The sequence below is a fragment of the Marmota flaviventris genome, chromosome 1, assembly GCF_047511675.1.
Source record: "Marmota flaviventris isolate mMarFla1 chromosome 1, mMarFla1.hap1, whole genome shotgun sequence".
In the NCBI taxonomy this organism is placed as follows: domain Eukaryota; kingdom Metazoa; phylum Chordata; class Mammalia; order Rodentia; family Sciuridae; genus Marmota; species Marmota flaviventris.
Genome location: NC_092498.1, coordinates 136,281,924 through 136,304,210, shown reverse-complemented (window position 1 = coordinate 136,304,210; position 22,287 = coordinate 136,281,924). Strand labels below are relative to the sequence as shown.

General features: G+C 35.1%; 1 protein-coding gene across 1 annotated transcript in view; it reads left to right on the top strand.

Annotated features, from left to right (window-relative positions):
• Kntc1 (kinetochore associated 1) overlaps nt 1-22,287 on the top strand; it is an 80,795-nt gene that overhangs the window by 12,282 nt on the left and 46,226 nt on the right. Inside the window, exons 10-25 of the mRNA XM_071612168.1 lie at nt 601-694; nt 1,344-1,396; nt 1,986-2,101; nt 2,430-2,484; nt 3,004-3,102; nt 5,343-5,386; nt 5,494-5,559; nt 5,653-5,728; nt 10,768-10,893; nt 10,988-11,077; nt 12,522-12,575; nt 13,476-13,537; nt 18,552-18,663; nt 19,713-19,856; nt 20,361-20,417; nt 20,510-20,611. Coding sequence (XP_071468269.1) covers nt 601-694; nt 1,344-1,396; nt 1,986-2,101; nt 2,430-2,484; nt 3,004-3,102; nt 5,343-5,386; nt 5,494-5,559; nt 5,653-5,728; nt 10,768-10,893; nt 10,988-11,077; nt 12,522-12,575; nt 13,476-13,537; nt 18,552-18,663; nt 19,713-19,856; nt 20,361-20,417; nt 20,510-20,611 — 1,350 coding nt within the window. The remainder of the gene's footprint in view (nt 1-600; nt 695-1,343; nt 1,397-1,985; nt 2,102-2,429; nt 2,485-3,003; nt 3,103-5,342; nt 5,387-5,493; nt 5,560-5,652; nt 5,729-10,767; nt 10,894-10,987; nt 11,078-12,521; nt 12,576-13,475; nt 13,538-18,551; nt 18,664-19,712; nt 19,857-20,360; nt 20,418-20,509; nt 20,612-22,287) is intronic.

The following is a 22,287-nucleotide window of genomic DNA, read 5'->3' as shown; positions in this document are numbered from 1 at the left end:
TCCCAACTCTTTTTTTAAAAAAACCTTTATTTATTTATATGTGGTGCTGAGGCTTAAACCCAGTACCTTGCACATGCTAGACGAGTGCTCTACCGCTGAGTCACAACCCCAGGCCCAGCCCTTTTTATTTTTATTTTGACACAAGGTCTATTTAAGTTGCTGAGGCTGGACTTGAACTCTTTTTTTTTTTTAATTGGTTGTTCAATGGACTTGAACTCTTAACCCTTCTGCATTAGCCTCCTGAGTCATTGCAATGACAGGCTTGTGTCATTGTACTTGGCTACTTGTGGTTATTTTAATAAAAATAGTTAGCAAAGACAATATTTACATTTTAATGCTGGAAAAGTCTGTCTTTTGGGTGTGCTGCATGAATATACTTACTCCTTATTAAATATTCATGTGATTAAAATGTATCAACAGCTCACTGTTCTTTCTATTCTCATGAAACTTAGAGGAACTGGGAGACAAAAGCTGATTGGGCTCTAAATATGTAAATATATTTGAAATCAGTAATGTACACAATTTACATGTTTCTATTTTGAGGAAAGTTCAGGTCTTAGGACCAAATTTGCAATTGATGTATCATTTTTGCTTTTCTAGGGAACCGGTGTTTGTGCAATCTCAAAATGGGAACCAGATTCTTCCAAGAAAGGGATGACGGTTAAGAATTATATTGATGCAGAGATTATCAAAGGTAAAATAAATCAATGAAAGTACATCTGGTACATCTGGTGGCTGGGGTTTTGTGGATCAGTGGTAGATTGCTTGCCTAGCATGTGCAAGGCCCTGGGTTTGCTCCTTAGCACCACATAAAAAAATTAAATAAAATAACGATATTGTGTCCAACTAAAAAATAATTTTTTTTTTTTAATATTTATTTTTTTAGTTCTCAGCGGACACAACATCTTTGTTTGTATGTGGTGCTGAGGATCGAACCCGGGCCGCTCGCATGCCAAGCAAGCGCGCTACCACTTGAGCCACATCCCCAGCCCTAAAAAATAAATATTAAAAAAAGAAAAAAGAAAGTACTTTTGTATTTATTAGTTCTAGATTTCTTGTTATTCTTAGGTTGGTGAATGGGCCTTTGAACATACTATTTTTTGAAACTTAGATTAGTTTGCTGATGGTTCACTCAAGACTGTTCTTGACATGTTGCTGTTGTTATTCTTCTTTTGGGAGGTCTGCATTTAAGGGTCACCTAAAAAAAAAAAAAAAAAAGTCAGGAATTAATGAAAAATGGTGACTTCTGAGGTTCTGCTATCTTGAATATGTTAGTTTCCAATTTTAACATAACTCTGTAACACTGAAATAAATTCTTAGACATCTTGCTTTCTCTTTTGTAGGTTCAAAGAAGTTCCAGCTGATAGACAATCTACTTTTCATTCTTGATACTGATGTATGTTTCTTTTATATATCTCCTTCAGATTTGCAGTTGATGCTATGGTTTTTGTGTGTTCATTTTTTGTGACACTGGGTATGGAACCTAGGGCCTTAAAGCATGCAAAACAAACACTCTGTACCTTAGTCCTGATACTCGTAACAGTAGAAAAAGTTAGCCAGATGTGGTGGCTTATGCTTGACATCCTACCTACTGCAGGAAGATTGTAAGCCAGAGGCCAGCCTGGGCAACTTAATGAGATTCTGTCTTAAAATTTAAGTAATAATAATTAAAAAAAAAAGGTCTGTGGTGGAATGTCCCTGGGTCTAGCCTCTAGTACCATAAAATAAGTAAATTAATTAAATGAAATAAAAAACAGTAATGGCCAGAGATGTAACTCAGTTGTAGAGTACTCATGGGTTCATTCCCCAGCAAACAAAAATGAAAGTAAAAATGTTGTCAAACTTACCAAGACAAGGACTTGACCTGGAGTAGATTACTGTCTAGTGTACTGTGCTTTGTTTCAGTGTATGTGTGTGTGTAAATGTCCTGAAGTGTAAATTTATAGTTAATTAAAAGACATGTAAGTAGAATGTCTCTTTTTCAGAATATGCTGAGTTTGTGGGATGTCTACACGCTCACTCCCATATGGAACTGGCCCTCCCTTCACATAGAGGAGTTTCTCCTCACTACAGAAGCAGAGTCTCCTTCGTCAGTCACCTGGTATGTCATGACTGGCTAGTAGTAATTTTCCATCTCTTAGCACCAGGTTCCTTATCTGATTTTGTTCAGACTAATGTTCTAAACTACACTGTGATTTGTCTGAGAGGAAGGACGAACTTGTCTGCATATTTCCATTGGAAACAACTAGACATTATGATCTTCCAAGTAATTATGTTAGAAACAGAATGTCAATCTAGGCTATAAACATGGAGAAAGAGTCCAACATCTCTTCTGTAAATCCTTTGCAACTTTATGCAAGAGTATCACTTTAACATATCTAGCAACTGTCAATGCCTGTTTGATTACTTGGAGGTTTTTTCTCTTTTAGGCAAGGGATTACAAATCTCAAATTAGTAGCTCTCACAACTGCAATTGATAAAAAGGTACTGGAAATTTTTATTTCATGTTTGTCTATATCGCGTTAGAAATAGCATTTATAAATACAAAAATAAATGTTAAGCAATGCTCACAATGTATAAACTCTTAGTTCACACAGACACTTCACAAATCAGAAAGAATTCTATAGAACTCCTTCTTTCCATTTAAAAAAAAGTGATATAAATCTTAGCTGCACTTTTTAAATATAGTGTTTTAGAAATCAAATAGTCCCTAAGTGTCTATATACATAATCCTGGTGACAAAGGATTACATTCACCCTAAATAAAAGTTGTAGAGTAGACTTAGGTATATGGGTTTTTATTCAACAGATATAAAGATGGAATAAAACATAATTTTATATGTAACATTTAAATAATACAATAACAAGTTTACTTGAAAAGGAATTTTTTGTGTTTAGCTTTGTGTACCAGGTGTGAAATGTGTGACCTAGATTGTCTGGGGCTCTTTTGTGCGTGTAGTTTTATAATGACCCACTCAATTAGTTGCTTTTCTATTTCTCTTAGATGAGAAATCTCATGGTTTATTCATTACCTTCAATGGAAATACTATATTCTTTGGAAGTATCTAGTATTTCTTCTCTGGTTCAAACAGGAATTAGCACAGTAAGTTTATACATATTTTGAACTACTTTTTATTAATTTTTTAAAAACTTAAGTGTAACTAATCTCAATATCTGGATCCTAATGGAATATCTGGAAAGATCTCAAGTTTGTAACTATATTTATTTATTTATTTTTTTAAGGTTTTTTTTTGGTCAGTGAACCTTTAATTAATTTATTTATGTATTATACGTTCTGCTGAGGATCAAACCAGTGCCTCACAATGCTAGGCAAGCACTCTACCACTGAGTCACAGCCACAGCCCTTATATTTATTGTTAACTCAGATATACTTTCTCGACCAAGATCTGTCTCTATATTAAAAAAAAAAAAAGAAGAAGAAAAAGAAAAGAAAATCAAATAGCACATCAGTCATCTGCTTATTCAATATTATTGTTTTTTTATAGGAAATACAGATAATAATTTTAGGAAGGACTAATGTTTTTATTTATTTTTAATTTGTACAGATTCATAGATTACAATGTGATAATTCAATATATGTCTAAAGTGTGTAATGATTAAATCAAGGTAGTTAACATTCCTATTTCCTTAAACATTACTTAAAATATTTTGATTAACATGTAATAATTGTACATAACTTTATAGTGTGATGCTCCTATTTTTTTAAATTGTAACCTTTTAAAAAAAGTTTTACCATATTTGTTTTATTCTCTCTTTTTTTTTAAACAATACAGGTCAAGTGCTTGGCCTCAAGTATTCTAGGCAAACACTGTATCACTTACCTAAATCCTCAGCCCTTTTAATTTTTTTATTTTGTGATAGGATGACTTTAAATTGCTCAGGCTGGGGCTGGGGATGTGGCTCAAGTGGTAGTGCGCTTGCCTGGCATGCGTGCGGCCCAGGTTCGATCCTCAGTACCACATACAAACAAAGATGTTGTGTCCGCCGAGAACTAAAAAATAAATATTAAAAAATTCTCTCTCTCTCTGTCTCTTTAAAAAAAAAAAAATTTAAGGAATAAATAAATAAATAAATAAATTGCTCAGGCTGGCCTGGTACTTGGCAATCCTCCTGCCTCAGCCTTCGAAATATCTAGTACATACCAAATACAGGCATGTACCACCTCACCTATCTTGTTCCATTTCTTTTTCTTTTTTTTTTAGTATTTTCTTAGTTGTAGTTGGATACAATACCTTCATTTTATTTATTCATATGGTGCTGAGGATCGAAACCAATGCCTAACACGTGCTAGGCGAGCGCTGTACCGCTCAGCCCCAGCCCTCCTTTTTTTTTTTTTATATGCACGTTTACATGCAATATTTTTCTAAAGAATTTAGAAATTACTTGTAGACTTTCTGTCTTCTCACTTCTAAATGCTTCAGCAAGTATATTTTAAGAATAAGGTCATTCTGCTGTGCACGGTAGTATATGCCTAACTGCAGAGGCTGAGGTATTGCAAGTTTAAGGCCAACCTCAACAACTTAGCCAGACCCTAAACAACTTAGTGAGACCCTCTCTCAAAATAAAAAATAAAAAGGGCTATGGATATAGCTCAGTAATGAATCACCCCTGTGTTCTATCCCCCAGTACCAAATAAATAAATAAATAGGAATAAGGTCATTCTCCTACAGTATACTTAACACACTCAGAAAATTTAACATTAATCCAATGCTGTTATAAAATATACCTTCCAAATTCAAATTTCACGATTGTATCAATTACTTTAAAGCCATTATTATTATAATTTTTAATCCAGGATCTAATCAAGGATCATTTATTGAATTTAGTCATGGAGTTGTTCCATCTAGTGTAGTTCCATAGTCTTTGTCTTAAGACACTGGCATTTTTGAAGAGTCCCAGCATCTGGTTTTGTGGAATGGCCCTCTGTGTGGATTTTTCTGATCATTTCATCATGGTTAGATTCATGCTCAGCTCTTTTGACACAAGTACTACATAGGTAATTCTGGGTCCTAGCCATATCACAGTAAGTGCCTCATAGTTCCCATTTGTCCTGTATCTGTGTTGTTAAATTTGATTTCTCGACGAAGACACTTCTGCCAGATTTTTCCACTTATAAAGATATATTTTCCTATTTATAATTAATAAGTAATTTGTGCGGTGTTATTTTGAGACCACGGGAAGATTCTTTTTCTTAACTGTTTTTCCTCGGTGGTTTAAAACCCATCGATGGATGGATTCTTAATTGAATCAGTTGTAATTCTATCGATGATAAAAATACATTTTCCTTATCTTGGAATTTTAATCATGTTTTTGTTTTTGTAGGACACCATATATCTTCTGGAAGGAATTAGCAAAAATGATCCAAAGTAGGTCATGTTTTGTTTTATCTGATAAATTGTTAAGTAACAGGCAAGTTAAAATTTGCTCATTAACCCTAAATAACCAGGGCACTGATACCATGATCTTTTTTCAGACTGTCTGAGGATACCACCTCTGTTTTAGTGCTCAGGTGTCTCACAGAAGCTTTACCAGAAAACAGGTAACTTTTTTATTTTAAGCTTTACCCTTTAACAAGAAGTTTAAATTCCTTCATTAATAAATTCTGAATGAAATTTCTTTTTCAACTTACCAGGTTGAGTCGGTTACTTCACAAACACAGATTTGCTGAAGCTGAGAGCTTTGCCATCCAGTTTGGACTAGATGTTGAGGTAATTTTGCCTGTATTCGCTCCTTCACTGAAAGGGCACTTCCTGGTACTCTGGAGGCTTTAGAGACACAGACTTGTGAGATGTTGGAGTTTCTTGTGATCAGGCCTTTACTGAGGCATGACTGGTAGAGTAGGAGTCAAAGGGAAGAGTGACCTGTAATGGGGCAGAGAGACACCATGTCATGGAGAGGTTAGTTTGTATGTCAGACCATCCAGGGAGGGGAAGGGGACTGTAGTGACAAGAATGGCATGATGGCAGTGAGTGAGGCTTAGGCTGCTTCCAGGAACTCCTGGGAATCAGGACTGGAGTTTAGGTCACATAAGAAGGGAACAGAAGGGGGCGGTGATGTATAAGCATGGGCCAGAGCTGGAGGGACTGAGGTAATGGGGAGCTCCTGAGTACGTTAAGCAGGAGAGTGTCTCCATCAGGTTATCTTTTGGGAGAAAGGAATGATTATTTGAAAGAGAGTAAACCAAATAGCTCAAATATCATCTCTCTATGAGAGAGCTGAACCAATCCCAAGAAGTGAAGATGTATGAGACAGAGGGGAGAGGAGAGAGAGACAGAGGCTGGTAATAGAGAGAGATAGGCAGCAGAATCAGCACAATGTAGTGATCATATGTCAGGAAGGACAGAGGACTCAAGTTTCACTAGCATGACTCTGGCTCAGAGGACACATTATTGCATGATGGTGCCATTCTCTAAAATCAGAAATACATGTGGAAGAGCAGGTCATGAGTACAATATAAGAGTTCTGCTCTGTAACATTGGATGTAAGGGATTGGTAAATAGGGCTGTCTGGGAGGAAGCTGGGAGGTGGGCTGACTGGAGGTGGGGAACACCAGAGGAGCTCAGCAATGTTGGAGAACATGTGTAGTAAAAAGATCAAGCATAAGATCTTGACATGTGCGGGTGGAGGAAAAAGGGCTATCTATGCATTTGGGAAGTAATAAAGAGGGAAACTACAAGAACATAGTTATAGAAGCCAAAGGAGGAAAATTTTCAGTTTAATGGGGAGCAATCAGCAATTGCAGATACTACAGAGAAGATCTGAGTATCAAGGCTGAAAGATGATTGGTGTATTTGGCAATAGGGAAGTCACTGAATTCCTTGAAAATTTTGTTTCTTAAGAAGGAATGGAAGCCGGGCATTGTGGCACCTTCCTATAATCCCGATGGCTCGGGAGGCTTGACAAGAGGATTTTGAGTTCAAAGCCAGCCTCATCAACTTAGCGATGCACTAAGCAACTCAGTGAGACCTTGTCTCTAAATAAAATACAAAATAGGTCTGGGGATATGGCTCAGTGGTTGAGTGCCCCTGAGTTCAATTCCCAGTATCAAAAATAAAAAATTTAAAAAAAGGAATAGAGGGGCTGCAGTTATGACTCAGTGGTAGAGTGCTTGCATAGCACGAGTGAGGTTCAATCCTCAGCACCACATTAAAATAAATTTTAAAAATAAAGGTATTACAACTAAAAAAATAAGGAATGGAAGAGTGGTAAGTATATACAATGGAATATCACTCAGCCATAAAGAATAAAATTATGGTGTTTGCTAATAGATGGATGGAATTGGAGACTGTCTTGCTAAGTTAAATAAGCCAATCCCCCAAATCCCAAGGCTGAATGTTCTCTCTGATATGTGGATTCTAACACACAATGGGAGTAGGAGGGAAGAATAGAAGTTTATGGATTAGACAAAGTGGAATGAAGGGAAGTGGGGGAGTTGAGAATAGCAAAGACAGTAGAATGAATCAGACATAACTTTCCTATGTTCATATGTGAATACATGACTGGTGTAACCCCACATCATGTACAACCATAAGAATGGGAAATTATACTCCATGTGTGTATGATATGTCAAAATACATTCTAGCCAGGTGTGGTGGCACATGCCTGTAGTCCCAGTGACTTGGGAGGCTGAAGAAAGAGGATTGCAAGTTCAAAGCCAGCCTCAGCAATTTAGTGAGGCCCTAAGCAGCCCTGTCTCTAATAAAATATGAAAAAAGGGTTGGGGATATGGCTGAGTGGTAAAGCACCCCAGGGTTCAATCTCCAGTACAAAAAAAAAAAATCTGTCATTTATAGCTAAAAAGAATAAATTAAAAAGAAAAAAAAAAAAGAGAAAGGAATGGAGGAGATAGCCCAATTGTACTTGATTAAAGAATTAATATTTAAGCTGGGGCTGGGGTGTGGCTCAGTGGTAGAGCACTTGCCTAGCATGTGTGAGGCATTGGGTTCGATCCCCAGCACCACATAAGAAAACTAAATAAACAAAATAAAGTTATTGTGTCCATCTACAACTAAAAATATTTTTTTATAAAATTTAAGCTGGACATGGAGATACATATCTATAATTCCAGCAACTCAGGAGGCTAAGGCAAGAAGATCACAAGTTCAAAGCCAGCCTCAGGAAGTTAGTGAGACCCTGTCTCAAAATAAAAAATAAAAAGAACCGAGGATGTGGCTTATTTAAGTACCCCTGGATTAAATCCATGGTGTGGGAAGAAAAGAATTAGTATTTCCCAAATGGGTGGTAACTATGTGTTGTTTTAAAAATATAAGATTTGGGGCTGGGGTTATGGCTTAGTAGTAGAGCACTTGCCTGGCATTGGGTTTGATTCTTGACACTGCATATAAATAAATAAAGTAAAGGTCTACAAACAACTAAAAAAAAAATCCTTAAAAAAATAATATATAAGATTTGCTATGTATGGTGCTGCATACTTGTAATCCCAGCAATTTGGGAGCCTGGGGCAGGAGGATTGCAAGTTCAAGGCCAGCCTCAACAATTTAGCCAGACCCTAAGCAACTTAGTAAGACCTTGTCTCAAAAAATAAAAAGGACTGTGGATATGGCTCAGAGGTAAAGCACTGCTTGGTTAAATCCCCAGTACCAAAAAATAAAAACAAATATGAGGTTTTAAACAGTTAGAATATTTTTGTTTATTGTTTAGAGAGGAATATGAATGAAGGGATAGGGAAATGGTAGCAAGTGCAAAACCAAAATAAGGAGTACTTCCAGTTGGAGAAAAGAGGATGATATATTTAAGAAGAGGAGTCTTGGGGCTGGGGTTGTGAGGCACTGGGTATAAAAATAAATAAATTAAGGTATTGTGTTCATCTACAACTAAAAAAATATTTAACAAAATAAGAGTGGTCTTAACCATATTGAAAGTATGTCTTTTTAAGTTGATAAAAGGAACTTGAAATTTTAGGTCTGTCTTTTTTTTTTTTTTTGGTACTTGGGATTGAACCCATGGGTACTCTGCCACTGAACTATACCCTAGCTGTTTCTATTTTTTTGTTTTGAGACAAGGTTTTGCCAAATTACACAGACTGGCCTCTAACTTCTCCTCCTGCCTTAGCAAGTGTTCTTAACTCTAGACACTAAAGAATTGTTAATAGACTTTAAAAAACTAGACATGAAACACAATTGTGTGATTGTCTTTTAAAAACCAGCTATAAGCTGAGCATGGTGTGCATTCCTGTAATCCCAGTGATTCAGGATGCTGAGGCAGGAGGACCCCTTGATTTCAGGAGTTAGAGGCCAGCCTGGGCAATGTAGCTAAACCTCTCTCTTAAAAACAAAGAAAACCCAGCTGCATTGCTTTTGGGTTGCATAAATTTATACCCATTACTGGACCTTTCTTAAGTCTTTGATGTTTTGTTACAATGAGGTAAAAATGCTTACTACTTAGGTGTTTGTGCGAATTGAGATAATTTATAAAATTCTTTTAATTGACCAATAAATCATTATATGTACTTTACAGAGTACAATGTAATATTTTGAGATATATATTTACATTGTACAGTAGTTAAATCAAGCAAATTAGTATTCCTGTCACCTCACATAATTACTATTTTGTGTGTGTGTTATGAGAACATTTAAAATCTACTCTTTGCAGGGGTTGGGGTGCTGGGGTTGTGGCTTAGTAATACGGCGTGCATCATGAATGTGTGAGGCACTGGGTTTGATCCTCAGCACCACATAGAAATAAATAAAGGTATTGTGTCCGTCTACAACTAAAAAAAAAAATATTTAAAAAAAATCTATTCTTTACTAGGTATGGTAGTGCATACCTAGCTATTCAGCTATTCAGGAGGCTGAGGCAGGGGATTCTAAAGTTCAAGGCCATCTGTGGCAACTTAAGGAGACTCCATCTCAAAATGAAATACAAAAAGGGCTAGGAGTGTAATTTAGTGGTAACAGCACCCCTGGTTTCAAACCCCAGCACTACAAATAAACAAAAAATCTGGTTAGCAATTTGGAAATATACAATACATTGTTATTAATTATAGTAACTACTCTGCTTAGTAGATGTCCAAAATTATTATTCTTCTCTAATTGAAAATTTGTACCTTTAGTCAGCATCTTCCCTTTATCTATCTACTCCTTCCCACAGTCTCTCGTAACCACCATTCCACTCCTGTATTGAGTTCCATTGTTTAGATTCCACATACATGTGAGATCATGCGTTGTCTTTCTGTGCCTGCCTTATTCATTTAGCTTAGTGTCCTCATATTCATCTATATTTTTGCAAATGACAGGATTTCATCTCTCCTAAGGCTGGATAGTATTCCATCATGTATATGTGCCACATTTTCTTTATCCATTTATCCATTAATGTACAATTAGGTTGCTTGCATGTCTTAGCTCATATTAAGGTCTTAGTATACTGCTTGACAGTGAGTTAAGGCTCAGTAAATAAAAATGGTTTCCATAATTTCTTTCAGATATCTAAGTGTTACTTTCTTTATTTTAAAAATATTTTTAGTTGCAGATAGACACAATACCTTTATCTATTTTTTTTTTTTTTTTATGTGGTGCTAAGGATCGAACCCAGTGCCTCACACATGCTAGGCAAGCTCTATACTAGGAGCCACAACCCCAGCCCAAAGCGTTACTTTTCTTTAAGCTTCATTCCTGAACCACATGAGGATTCATTCGTAAATTAATCTCTCACAGTTTGCTGTGAGAGTAAGTCTTCCTCAGATACTATTGTACTTCAAGTTATTTGCTGTGGTATGTTTATATTACAGCTTGTTTACAAGGTAAAATCAAATGATATATTGGAGAAACTAGCTTTGAGTTCTGTGGATACCAGTGAGCAGGCCAAATGGCAGCAACTTGTAGATGAAGCTAAGGAAAATCTACACAAAATCCAGGTATGCTTCACCAGCTACTTCCTAGAGTACTCAAGCTGATGTGTTGATCAACAACATTAGGTCTCTTCACTATGACTTACTATTTGTGAAACAGGATGATGAATTTGTAGTGAATTATTGCCTGAAGGCCCAGTGGATAACCTATGAAACAACTCAGGAAATGCTCAATTATGCTAAAGCCAGGGTAAGTTGGTTTGTCTGTCTGAATTCCTTTCTTCTTTATTTTTTTCTTTATTTTTCTTTCTTCTACCACCTCATATTCATATACATTTTTTTGTGCTTCCATTTTATTCTCTATGTGTAATATTTTTTAAAATTTTATTATAATTTCATTGATAACATTTGTATATCATACAATTTACCACAATCTTTTTAGGGGGGACAGGAGCATTGGGGAATTATTGAACCCAGAGATAGTTTACCACTGAGCTATATCCCCCATCCCCAACGCTTTTTTATTTTTCATTTTGAAACAGTCTCACTAAGTTTCTGAGGGTGTTGCTGAGTTGCATAGGCTAGCCTCAAAACTTATAGTCCTCCTGCCTCAGCCTCCCGAATTACTAGGATTACAGATTTGTACCACTCTGCCCTGCTCACCATGATCATTTCTAGAACTTTTTCATTATCCCAGAAAGAAACCCTATACTCATTACATTTACTTCCAGTTTTTCTCAACTCCCAACCTAGGCAAACTTCCTGTCTCTATTAGTTGTGCCTGTTCTGGACATTTCAAATAAATGGAATCATATGATATGTATCATTGTTGTCCAGCTTCTTTAATTTAGCATATTTTCTGGATTTATTCATGTTGAAGCAAGGGCCAATGATATGTTTCTTTTTTATTGCCAAATAATACTTCATTGTATATGAACAGAGCACATTTTGCTTTGTTTATTCATTGATGGACATTTGGGTTTCTTCCACATTTTTTTGCTGTTGTGAATAACTGCTATAAATATGGTTTTACAAATAACTGTTCAAGTCCCTGCTTTGAGGTTTTTTTTTGAGCATGTACCTACAAGTGCAATTGCTAGAATCATATGTTAATTCTGTTTTTATTTTTTTGAGGAATGCCATATTGTTTTCCATGGTGGCTGCACCAGTTTACATTCCCACTGACAGCATACAAGGAACACATTTTTTCTACGTCCTTCCCAATACTCATTATTTTCTGTTTGTTTGCTTTTTGTTTTGATACTGGCTATCCTAACAGGTATGAAGTAGAGAGTAATTTTTATAATGTTTGTGCATGTTAGTTTATCTTATGCACAAATAAGTAATTTTGAAAAAAATTCTTTTTATCTTGTAGACATTTGTAACTTTTTTTTTTTTTTTGCTATTTCAAATAATGCCATTTTTGCAGTAAATTGTTCCTCTCAGAGACCTATGAGAATGACTGTTATTCTAGCTGACATACTCCTTAAAATGAAAGTATAACATATGGGCAAAATCTTCTGGGCTGTTCCTATGTAATGCATTGTTTTTTAAAAAAGTCTTTTTGTTTATTGTTCAGACTTAACGTAATTTGTTTTCAAAGATATTATTTTTTATCAATTCACAGAAAATCCATCCTCTTTTATGAAATACCTAATATAGTAGATGTTCTGTTTTTTATTTTTCATTCTTAGCTTTTGAAGAAAGAAGATAAAATTGTTCCTGCCAATTCTGATGGCTTGATAGAGGTAATTACAATTACATTAGATTGATAGATTAATTTGGGGTGAATGTGCTGTCACAATGTTTTTCCTTTCCCGATAGTTTTGTATTTCTTTAAGAGCAAGTTATCATTTTAATACCTCAGCTTTGCTTGGGCATGGTGGTGCACACCTGTGATCTCAGCTACTTAGAAGGCAAAAGGAGGAGAATTACAAGTTTGTCGGCCTGGGCAACTTAGTGAGACCCTGTCTCAAAATAAAAAATGGACTGCGGATGTAGCCCAGTGATAGAGTGCCCCGCTTCAATCCTTGGTACTACAAAAACAAAACCCTAGCTCCCTTTTCTACAAAATGGGACCATAAATAATGTTTGCTTTATAGAGTCCTTCTGAGGTAAACGGAAATAGTTTCTATAAACTATTTTGCAGAGTACCTATTATCTGCTAAACTCAAATAAATATAAACCATTAATGATTATTATGATGGTGCCAAAATACATGGGTATGTGCACATGAGGAGTACATTTAGATTCTCAAAATAAATGTTCAGTATAATCCAGCCTAGTTTTACTAGGATGGACTCAGCACCTTGCCCATACTAGCACCTTGCACATGTATATAAATCATAGAGGAAACTGATTTTGAAGGACACTGTGATTAATGTGCATAGGCCTTTGTAATCAAATGTGATAGATGATATTTTCATCATTCTATTTTGTGTATGTGTTATGTAAAGGCAGTAGGAATAGGAATGGACCTGTAATGTGGAATCAAATGAGGGTGCATATAAGACTTGTGAACTAGAAGGACCCTAATTTTTTCTTTTTGTGTGTGTGTGTGTGTCGGGGTACTGGGGATTAAACCCAGATAGTTTTTATTTCAATACATTGCCTATAACATTCAGTTTATCAAGGTATTTTTTCATTAGGTACTAAGGGCTCATGCAAAGTTGACTACTTTTTATGGAGCATTTGGACCAGAAAAATTCAGGTGTGTATCCCATTTCTAGATTGCGAATTAATTATAAAGTTGGAATGTCATGAAAATATAGTATTTGTTTGGATAAATTTGTGTTAACTGGTGAAGGGGGAGCCAGGATATTCACATGATAGAAAATATATCTTTTTTTGTTTGTTTGTTTTAATTAGTTACACATGACAGTACAATGACCTTGACATATCATACATTTGAATCAGATGAAAATATATTTTTATGGCAAAAAAAAAAAATAGGCTTAACAACCTTGCTGTCATTTCTTTAGTAGAAATCTTTACAACTTTGCTTTTTCTCATTTTCTTACAATATTGTCTGACAGTTCACTTCTCTTAATTGTTAATTTACCCTGATAAATAGATTTATCTTTAAGGAAAGCATACCTTGTGTTTGTAAGAAATGATAGTCATGGTGCACATATGAGTATATATATGGATTCAGTTTCTGGAAATGGAATTGCTAAGGCAAATGTATACGCTTCTAAATTTATCCTCCAGATATATTCATTCATTCTGATAAATGGAGAGGAGATGCCCATTTTCTCATTCATTGAGACTTTATCATAAAATTTTATTTTTATTAATCTGATTTGTGAAAAATATATTGCAAAAATAGTTGCTGCATTGCTTTGGCTTTGATTTTTGATTTTTTTTTTTTGTACTGGGTTTTGAATTCAGGGGCACTCTATCCCTGAGCTACATCCCCAGCCCTAGGTCTCGCTAAGTTACCTAGGGCTTCATTAAGTTGCTGAGGTTGGCTTTCAACTTGTGATCCTCCTGCCTCACCCTCCCAAGTCTCTGAGATTGCAGGCATGTACCACTGCACCTGGCTTGATTCTTAATTTTGACTGAGCTAAGTATTCCTTTTTTTTTTTTACATCTTTGGTTCCTATTTCTCTTGGGGTTTTGTTCTTTGTAAATTGATTAAGAGTATTGATAAGAGTATTTCAAATTTTGCCTCCTTGGGCAATTTTCTTTTTGTCTTGTTTTGTGCTGAGGATCAACTCAGCACCTTGCACAAACTAGTGAGTACTCTACCACTGAGCCACAACCCCCAGCCCTCTTATTATGTTTTTTAATATAAATTTTGCATATTTTTTGTTAATGTTATTCAGATTTTTTACCATGTTTCCCATAATTGTAAATGGGGGGTTTTCCTCCGTCATTTTTTTTTTTTTTGAGGCTTTTAAGCATTTTATGTTCATCTCAAATGAAAATAGCACCATTCTCTGAAATTTCAGCATGTTATAGAATACTTCCTAAATTTGATTTATCTTTTTCCCTACAATTTTTATTGGTGCATTATAGATGTACATACCAATGGAATTTGTTGTTGTTACGTATTCATACATGCCCACAATATATACTGTAAAAATATAATTCGCCCAATATCACTTCCCAGCACTTCCTTCCCTTCCTCCCCGTCTCTCGCCCTTTGGTCCCTTTCCTCCACTGATCTTCCTTTGATTTTCATGAGACACATCCACATCTTTCTTTTTTCCTTTCTAGCTTCCTGCACACGAGAGAAAACATACAACCCTTAACCCTCTGAGTTTGACATATTTTTCTCAACATAGTGGTCTCTAGTTCCATCCATTTTCCTGAAAATGACATAATTTCATTTTTCTTTATGGTCGAATAAAACGCCACTGTGTATATATACCACATTTTCTCAATCTATTCATCTGTCAGTGGACACTTAGGCTGGGTCTATAATTTGGCTGCTGTAGGGCTGGTGTTGAAGTTCAGAGGTAGAGTGTGCTCGCCTAGTGTGCTTGTCTAGCATGCGTGAGGCACTGGGTTCAATCCTCAGCACCAAATAAAAGTAAAATAAAGATATTGTGTCCACCTATAACTAAAAAATAAATATTAAAAAAAGAGAAGTGTAGACTAATTTAAAAAAATGTGGCTGCTGTGAATTGTGCACTATTAACATGGGTATGCATACATTGAAGCAGAGACCCCACCCAGAAAACCCCTTGCTGTAATTAAGCTTCTTCTCTCATCAGAAAGATTTTTACAGGGCTGGGGATGTGACTCAAGCCGTGGTGCGCTCACCTGGCATGCGTGCGGCCCGGGTTCGATCCTCAGCACCACATACAAATAAAGATGTTGTGTCCGCCGAGAACTAAAAAATAAAGATTTTTTTTAAAAAAAGATTTTTACAAAGAGTATCATAAGGCAGGATGTCTGCAGAAGGCACTGTGGTTGGAAGCTTCCTCTTTCTTGTAAATGCCAGGTTTACACACAAAAGGTGTGATCGAATAGACTCTGCAAGCTTGTTGTACAAAAAGATATCATCTGTTTTCTTGGTAAAAACTTGTGAAACCTGTGTCTGGTCTGGAGGACGGAATGAAAAGCACTTTTCACACGAACCTCCAATCCCCCCTCCTGCTACTGAGTATAAAGTTCAAAAAATTCCCCAAATCTCTGTCCAGAGAACGATTCAGACATGAACCACATGGTAGACCGGCCAGCTACAGCCAATAAACTGCTTTCTGAAAATTCTTAGGGTGTCCAGCCTCTTCTGTCCCACTTCATGTCACTTCATGTATGATGGCTTTTTCAGTGTAAGTTCTAAGGCGTGGTCGTATGGTGGATTGATGCCTAGTCTCCATACTGATTTCCATAGTGGTTGTCCTAATTTATAATCCCACCAACAATTCAAAAGTATTCCTTTTTCTCCATATCCTCTCCTTATTTGTGTCATTATTTATATTCTTCATGACTGCCATTCTGACTGGTATGAGATAAAATCTCAGTGTAGTTTTGATTTGCATTTCCCTAATTGCTAATAATGGCCATTTGTATTTCTTTCTTTTTTCTTTTTTTTTCCTTTTAGTTGTAGATGGACATAAGATCTTTATTTTTATTTATTTATTTTTATGTGGTGCTGAGGATTGAACCCAGGGCCTCACGCATACGAGGCAAGCGTTCTACCTCTGACCCACAGTTCCAGCCCGCCCATTTGTATTTCTTCTTTTGAAAAGTTTTAAATCATTTGTCCATTTATTAATTGGGTTATTTGGTTTTTGGAGTGTAGGTTTTTGAGTTCTTTATATATTCTAGGTATTAATCCTCTGTCAGAAGAGTAGCTAGCAAAAATTTTCTCCCATTCTGTAAGTTCTCTCTTCACATTTCTAATTGTTTCCTTTGCTGTGTAGAAGCTTTATAATTTGATGCCATCTCCTTTATTAACTCTTGACATTATTTCCTGATCTTAGGGGTTCTTTTGAAAAAGCCATTGCATGTATACTGGAATGTTGATCCTATGTTTTCTTCTAGGAGTTGCATATTTCTGTTCTAATTCCAAGGTCTTTGATCCATTTTGAGTTGACTTGAGCAGGGTGAGTGTTAAGGTCTAGTCTCATTCTTCTACATATGGATAACCAGTTTTCCCAACACGATTTTTTAAAAGGCCCTGTTCTCCAATGTATTTTTTTGGTGCTTTTGTCAAGGATCAGATGCCTCTATCTGTGTGGGTTTGTCTCTGGGATCTATTCTGTACCACAGGTCTAAGTGTCTGTTTTTAATGCCAGTACCATGCAGTTCTTGTTACTATAAATCTGTATTATAATTTGAAGTCAGGTATTATGATGCCTCCAGCATTGGTTTTTTTGGCTTAGAATTGCTTTGGCTATTTTGGTTTTTTTATTCTTCCAAATGAATTTTAGGATTTTGCTAGGTCTGTGACAAATGTCATTGGTATTTGTGGGTAATACATTGAATCTATATATTGCTTTTGGTAATGTGGTCATTTTAACTATTAATTCTGCCTTTCCAAGAGCTTGGGAAGTCTTTCCATCTTGTAGAGTCTTAATTCAGTTTCTTTCTTCAGTGTTCTGTAGTTTTCACTGTAGAGGTTTTTCACTTCTGGGTTGATTTATTCCTAGGTTTGTTGTTGTTGTTGTTGTTTTGAGGTTATTGTGAATGGAATTGGTTTCCCGATTTTTTTTCCTCAGCAGATTTATTGTTGCTACATAGGAAAACAATTGATTTTTGTGTGTTGATTTTGTCACTTGCTACTTTGCTAAATTAAAATTTGTTTATTAGCTCTAGCACCATTTTGGTGGGTTTTTTTTTTTTATTTCTAGGTATAGGATCATATCATTTGCAAGCAGTGAGAATTTGACTTCTTTTTTTTTTCTATTTTTATCCCTTTTATTTCCTTCTCTTGCCTAATTCTTGCTTCATGATTTTTTTAAACACTGTAGAGAGCTATAGATTTTTTAAAATGAACTACCTTATTGAATTCCTTTATTATTCATACTAATAATTCAATCAGTTGGTCCTATTTTTCCTGGTGTATAATTACACATTCAAATATTAATAGTTTTGCCTCATAAGTTCTGATTTCCTTTTTTCCTTGCCCAATTTCATTGGCTGGTATTACCTGAACCTTTCTAAATAATTAGTTAATAGATATCCTTTTATTCCTGACTTTAACAAAAATTGTTCCTTTTTATCATCTGAGCATGGGACAAGCTTTTGGGGGGATTTTATTTGTCATTATATCATCTCGAGGAAGTATTCATCATCTATATCTGAATTTTAATCAGAACTATATTGTCATTGCATCATTGTTGGTTATAAGACTGGAAATAATCTCAATATTCAACTCTGGGAGCTTAGGGAAATAGATAATAGTATATTCATGCCATGGAATGCTGTGTGGTCCTTAAAAAAAAAATTATGTTTATGTATACTGATTTAGTATGTGCACCAAGATGATAATAATTTTAATGTTTAGATAGCATATAAAAATTTATTCATTTAAGAGTTAAAATAGTTGTTAATGTATATAGTGATTATCTGAGGAACCCTACCAGAAAGCTAGGACTCTGGGGAAGATGACAGAAATTCTTTAGATCTGGAAAGAAAGAGACTTATTTTTCAATGTGGAATCTTTGGAATTGTTTTCATTTTTTGCTTTATGAGGATATCCACTTAAAAGATAAAACCTTAATTAATTTTATAAATTGTTAACTGTGTTTTTCCCTTTAACTTCCCAGTGGTAGTTCTTGGATTGAATTTCTGAATAATGAAGATGATCTTAAAGACATATTTTTACAGCTAAGAGAAGGAAATCTTGTCTGTGCACAGTATCTTTGGCTTCGACATCAGGTAATACATTTTGTGTTTTATTTTCCTAATAGCTTTCCAGTTTCTAACATGGGTTATTGACTCAGTGTTGGAAGCTAACAGGGCAACACATGTAACTGGGCAATAGAAAGTTTTCAGATTGATAAGGTGTGACCTTTCCTAGGGAAAAATAATCCTCTGACAATATTAAATCAGAGGAAGTGCTATGAAGATATCATAGAACCTGATTTTATCTCATCAGAATTTAATTGATTCCAAATCTTAGTTTATTAGACAACATTTTATTAACTGGTTAATTGATGGGCTCTGAATGATGTGAGGATAGAAAGGATGTTCCTGCTGCAATTCAGATCGTGGTATAGGAGTTGCCTGTTAAAAGTATTTATCGAGGGGCTGGGGATGTGGCTCAAGCGGTAGCACGCCCGCCTGGCATGCGTGCGGCCCAGGTTCGATCCTCAGCACCACATACAAACAAAGATGTTGTGTCTGCCGAAAAAAACTAAAATAAATAAATAAATATTTTAAAAAAAAAAAAAAAAAAAAAATAAAAGTATTTATCGAAAGGCCAAGTGCGGTCGCATGCCTCTGTAGTCCCATGTATTTAGGAACCTAAGAGAGGAGGCTTGTCTGAGCTCAGGAATTTAGGGCCAGCCTAGGCAGCATGATGAGACCCCATCTCTTTAATTTCTTAATCAATTAATTAATTTTTAAAAAATCATTCATCCAAATCCCTGAATGTTGGCCAATATTAATATCTAATGTTAGGTTCAGAAAATGTCTCAGTGTTTGTGGACACATTATCTGTTAGTATTTGTACTGTCACCTCCAACTATGTTTTCCTCTGCAGCACCTTTGTTGGTTCCGGTTTCTATCTGGCAGTCACTGATACGAGAGTTCAAGGGATTGTGACCCCTAACTTGAATCATTTGCATAGAGTAAATCACCTTTAATGTTCATATTAAGTGAATAAAATATTCCTTGAGATGAATTCCTAAAATGGTCTTTGCTTTTTGGGAGGTTGTCAGTTAAAATTGTAAGCTAAGTCTTAATTCTCACTCCGCATGATTTAGGCAAATTTCAAAAGCAGATTTGATGTGAAGATGCTTGAGAACTTGCTCAACTCAATTTCCACACCAGTCTCTTTGCAAAAACTTTGTCCATGGCTTAAAAATGATGTGATCCCTTTTGTGAGAAGGACTGTTCCTGAAGGACAGGTGAGTTTCCTCCAGTATTTCCACTCCTCGTGATTCAATTTTATTATTTTTTCATTAGGTATTTGAAGACTAAGTCATGTTAACACAAGTTAGTTTTTTTTTGTTTGTTTTGTTTTGTTTTGTTTTTTTAAGAGAGAGAGAGAGAGAATTTTGTAATATTTATTTTTTAGTTCTCGGCGGACACAACATCTTTGTTTGTATGTGGTACTGAGGATCAAACCTGGGCCGCACGCATGCCAGGCGAGCGCGCTACCACTTGAGCCACATCCCCAGCCCACAAGTTAGTTCTTTTAAGTGTCTCTTTTAAAAGATTATCCTTGGGCCGGAGGTATAATTCAGTGGTATGCCACTTACCTAGGATGTATAAGGCCCTGGGTTTGATTCCCAATGCTACAAAAAATAAATTAACAAATAATAATTTAGGAATGATGAACATAGAGGATTTTCATTATTTTATTGATTACCTATTGAGAATTTTACTTTTAAATGACATGTCTGTTTCAGAAAATTCTTGCAAAATGGTTAGAACAAGCAGCCAGGAACCTTGAATTAACTGATAAGGTAAAACCAGTACAATTAACATGAAAAAGACATTTTGTACACTCCCAATAGCATAAAACTCTGTTCCTAATGCTCTATAATATTTTTTAAAGGCAAACTGGCCAGAAAATGGATTTCAACTTGCAGAGGTATTTTTCACAGCAGAAAAAACAGATGAATTGGGATTGGCATCCTCCTGGCATTGGATTTCCTTGGTATGATGTACAGAATGGATTTTTAGTCATGAAATACTCCATTATACATTTATGTATATTGTAATTTGTTAAAGAAATGAATTTTGTCAAAACCCTTCCAATATTAAAGAGCATAAATATACATAGAAAAAAATCTGGAAATATTATCCGTTTTCTTTAATTTTTCTGTTTTTATATGCCTTTTTTTCTTTTTTTATTGGAACTAGGAATTGAACCTAGGGGTGCTTTACCACTGACCCACATCCCAGCCCTTTTTATTTTTTATCTTGAGATAGGGTCTCACTAAATTGCTTCTGTGTTGAACCAACAAAAGAGAAAGCAATATAAAAACATTCTACTAAGTAGTATAACTGGGATTTTCTGCATTAGGATTTCATTTTCAAAGACTGCAACAATCAGGTCTGCCTCTTTGATTTCAACTAGTAAGCCATCCCTTGATCTGATTGCATTTCTTAGATAATCCAACAGGATTATGGCTAAACTATCATTGATTTTTTTTTCTTTTTTAAGATTAAATTATGAAAACTATGGAACTAACAGTCTCAGCAGTGAACTGCAGGTGCCTTGCCTAACATGTGCAGGGCCCTGGCTTTGATCCCCAACATTCAATTATATATGTGTGTGTGGGGGGGGGTTGCACAAGCACTGTTAGAGGGAGAGCTAAGATCAGGAAGATTGGTACTATTTTTGGGGTAAATAAAGTAAATTTATTGTTTGACTCCTGGATTTCTTAAAGTTCATTTGTTATCCCCTTGAGGTTTCTAAAACTAGAATGCATTTATTATATTGAGAAGAAATATACATTCTTATATTTTTAAAATTTGTGAGAAGTACCATAATTTAGCTTATAAATTAATGTGTAAGAAAGACTTAATATAATCTCACCTCTGAAGCATTAAGTATTTTAGTACCAGAAAAATGTGACTTTTAAAATATATATTATGAAGTCACATTATTTCTTAAGTTTCAGTTACAAAGATAATAATATTTAAATTTCATGACCCCAAAATAATCAATTTCCTCCTACTTTTTGATATAGGTGCTATTAATTGTATCTCCTGATTATGCTCTCTAAAAATTGAGGTTTTTTTTTTTTTCTGTAACACACAAGTAGTCTGTTGATATTCACTTTGAAATATATTTTTTTCCATACAAGAACTTTTTTGTCTTGATCTAAAAAATACTACTTTATCTTTTCCCTGTTAGTTGCCTCTTATCAATAAAAATCTGTTCCTGGGCTGGGGGAATATCTCAGTGGTAGAGCACTTGCCTAGCATGTGTGAGGTTCGATCCTCAGCACCACATGGAGATAGATGAATAAAATAAAAGTATTGTGTCCATCTACAAAAAAATAAATAAATAGTTTAAAAAATCTTGTTCCTTGCATGTAACTTTTTAGAAAATGTTATAGCTTTCTATTGTGTCATGATCTATATAATATATATATAGGTCATTGAGTACCATCAGGATGATATTTGTGTACCCAATTATATTTGGGTTCTGAAAGAAAATGTGTACCAATATTGCTATTTTTCTGTTTTAAATTTCTTTCCAATTCTGATCTATGTTAATGTGTACTAGATGATTTCAGTTAAAATTCTACAAAATTTAAAGCATAAATTGCTTCAAACCTGCAGGTTTCCTCTTACGTACATAATCATTATTTTCTTTGAAAT